General features: G+C 44.5%; 1 protein-coding gene across 1 annotated transcript in view; it reads left to right on the top strand.

Annotated features, from left to right (window-relative positions):
• LOC128276717 (uncharacterized) overlaps window positions 1–1,475 on the top strand; it is a gene marked incomplete at its 5' end in the record, with an annotated part of 3,297 nt that extends 1,822 nt beyond the window's left edge. Inside the window, 2 exons of the mRNA XM_053015175.1 lie at window positions 184–397; window positions 957–1,475. Of these exons, the coding sequence (XP_052871135.1) occupies window positions 184–397; window positions 957–1,475 (733 nt within the window). The remainder of the gene's footprint in view (window positions 1–183; window positions 398–956) is intronic.
• Window positions 1,476–1,689: the final 214 nt, after the last annotated feature.

The following is a 1,689-nucleotide window of genomic DNA, read 5'->3' on the forward strand; positions in this document are numbered from 1 at the left end:
GCAGCACATTGAGGTGACACGTAAAACATGATATTTGTGCAAACTGCGAGTGTCCGGTATTTTGGATACTGGTTGGGGACGCTACCGTTTCGGTCTAACTTTCTTTGCCTTCATGATGCTCATTTCCATACCGAAGAAGAAGAGCACGCGAACCATTTACACATCGATTCCCGTTCTTCAGAGCATGGAGATTCTGATGGCCCTGCAGCAACTGCCTTGGTACGAGCAATCAGCCAAGATCCAGAAACAGATACTGCTCATGGTAAGGTGCTCTCAGGTGCCTACCGAGATAAAAGCCGGCAAGCTCATTCACGTCAACATAGCTCTGTTCAGTGCGATGATACAAAAATCCTATTCATTGTACTTGGTAATTAAGGATCTACTCCAAGACATGACAGTATTTCAGACGAGCACATTTACAGCACAGCTTGTAGAGCGTAACTTCAAAGAACTTTATGTGGCACTAATAATTAATCGCGAAATAATTTTAAGAGGCGCGTAATAGAAACCAATAAATGATTTGCCGCGCAATACATGTTGTCACAGGTGAATCCTTACTTGGCACAGCAGTAGAGACGAAGAACATGGCCACAAATTTAATTACAGACTGTCTTCGTCTTTAGTTAACAAGACTTCAAAGGTAAGGTTCCCAGTCAGGAGTGCTTGCAAATGGCACATTACACAAATTATTTGTATGTTGGACCAATAATTACGGTGTAAAAAAGATACGCTCTTTAATTAAGGCAAAGCGTTCAAAGAACCGCCATGGGGGCCGATCTGAAACCAGGTACTCGAACGATCAAAACAAATCAAAGGAAAGACAAAAAGCGTATTGATTTTGTATCGTAAATCACAGGTTTCCCTTCGAGCGTAGCAGCGGCAAAAAACGGCACATGGTTTATCAAATAAAATCTAAATGACGAGCTAATGTTTGCTCATTCCATCGCGACTAACAGCTTGAAGTAATGAAGTTTCTCCAAATCGACGATCCTCGCGATACGCTGCCCATTAGTTGCAGACTGCTTGACTTGTTCGGTCTTGGTCGCGATGAGCGTTTCAAGTGGCTGTTCTGGTTCCAGTGCGTTCTGTACCTGCTGTTCAACATCGTAACGAGGTTTATCATGGAAATTGAAGATACGGTCACCCTCATACGGCTCGGTGCCGAAACATTGTTCGTTACATCGTTGTTCGCACAAATGTTGGCGCTCTACGTGAGACGTGTCAACCTCTACGACTTAATCGACATGCTGCGGGAGTGCACTAGCGAACCATGTTCGGAAGAGATCTCAACGTTCTTTATCCGCACGAATGGGGCATTAAACAAATTCTCCATAGCTTATTGCAGATACTTTATCGTGGTGTTCCTCCTCTATCTAGTGATGCCTCCGATATCGACGTGCGTGGTCTACTTGCGAAACCGAAGCAAACAAAACGAAACACCCGAGGAGTACATCATACCGACAGAGATGAAGTAAAACGGCAATGCCCAATGTTCTATCGCTCCAGTGGACGATCATCTAATTATCTGTGGTCACTGGTCAGTTTCTACTATCTAGACATCCGCTACAACTTGCTACACTACTCGGTCTTCATCGTCGTAGTGACTGTGCTGACGGTCACCAGCTCATTGTTGCTGTGCACTAAAGACGTGGTTGACTTCACTGCCGTCAAATGTACGTCGATGGTGTT

This window comes from Anopheles cruzii, unplaced genomic scaffold (genome assembly GCF_943734635.1).
Source record: "Anopheles cruzii unplaced genomic scaffold, idAnoCruzAS_RS32_06 scaffold02202_ctg1, whole genome shotgun sequence".
Classification (NCBI taxonomy): Eukaryota; Metazoa; Arthropoda; class Insecta; order Diptera; family Culicidae; genus Anopheles; species Anopheles cruzii.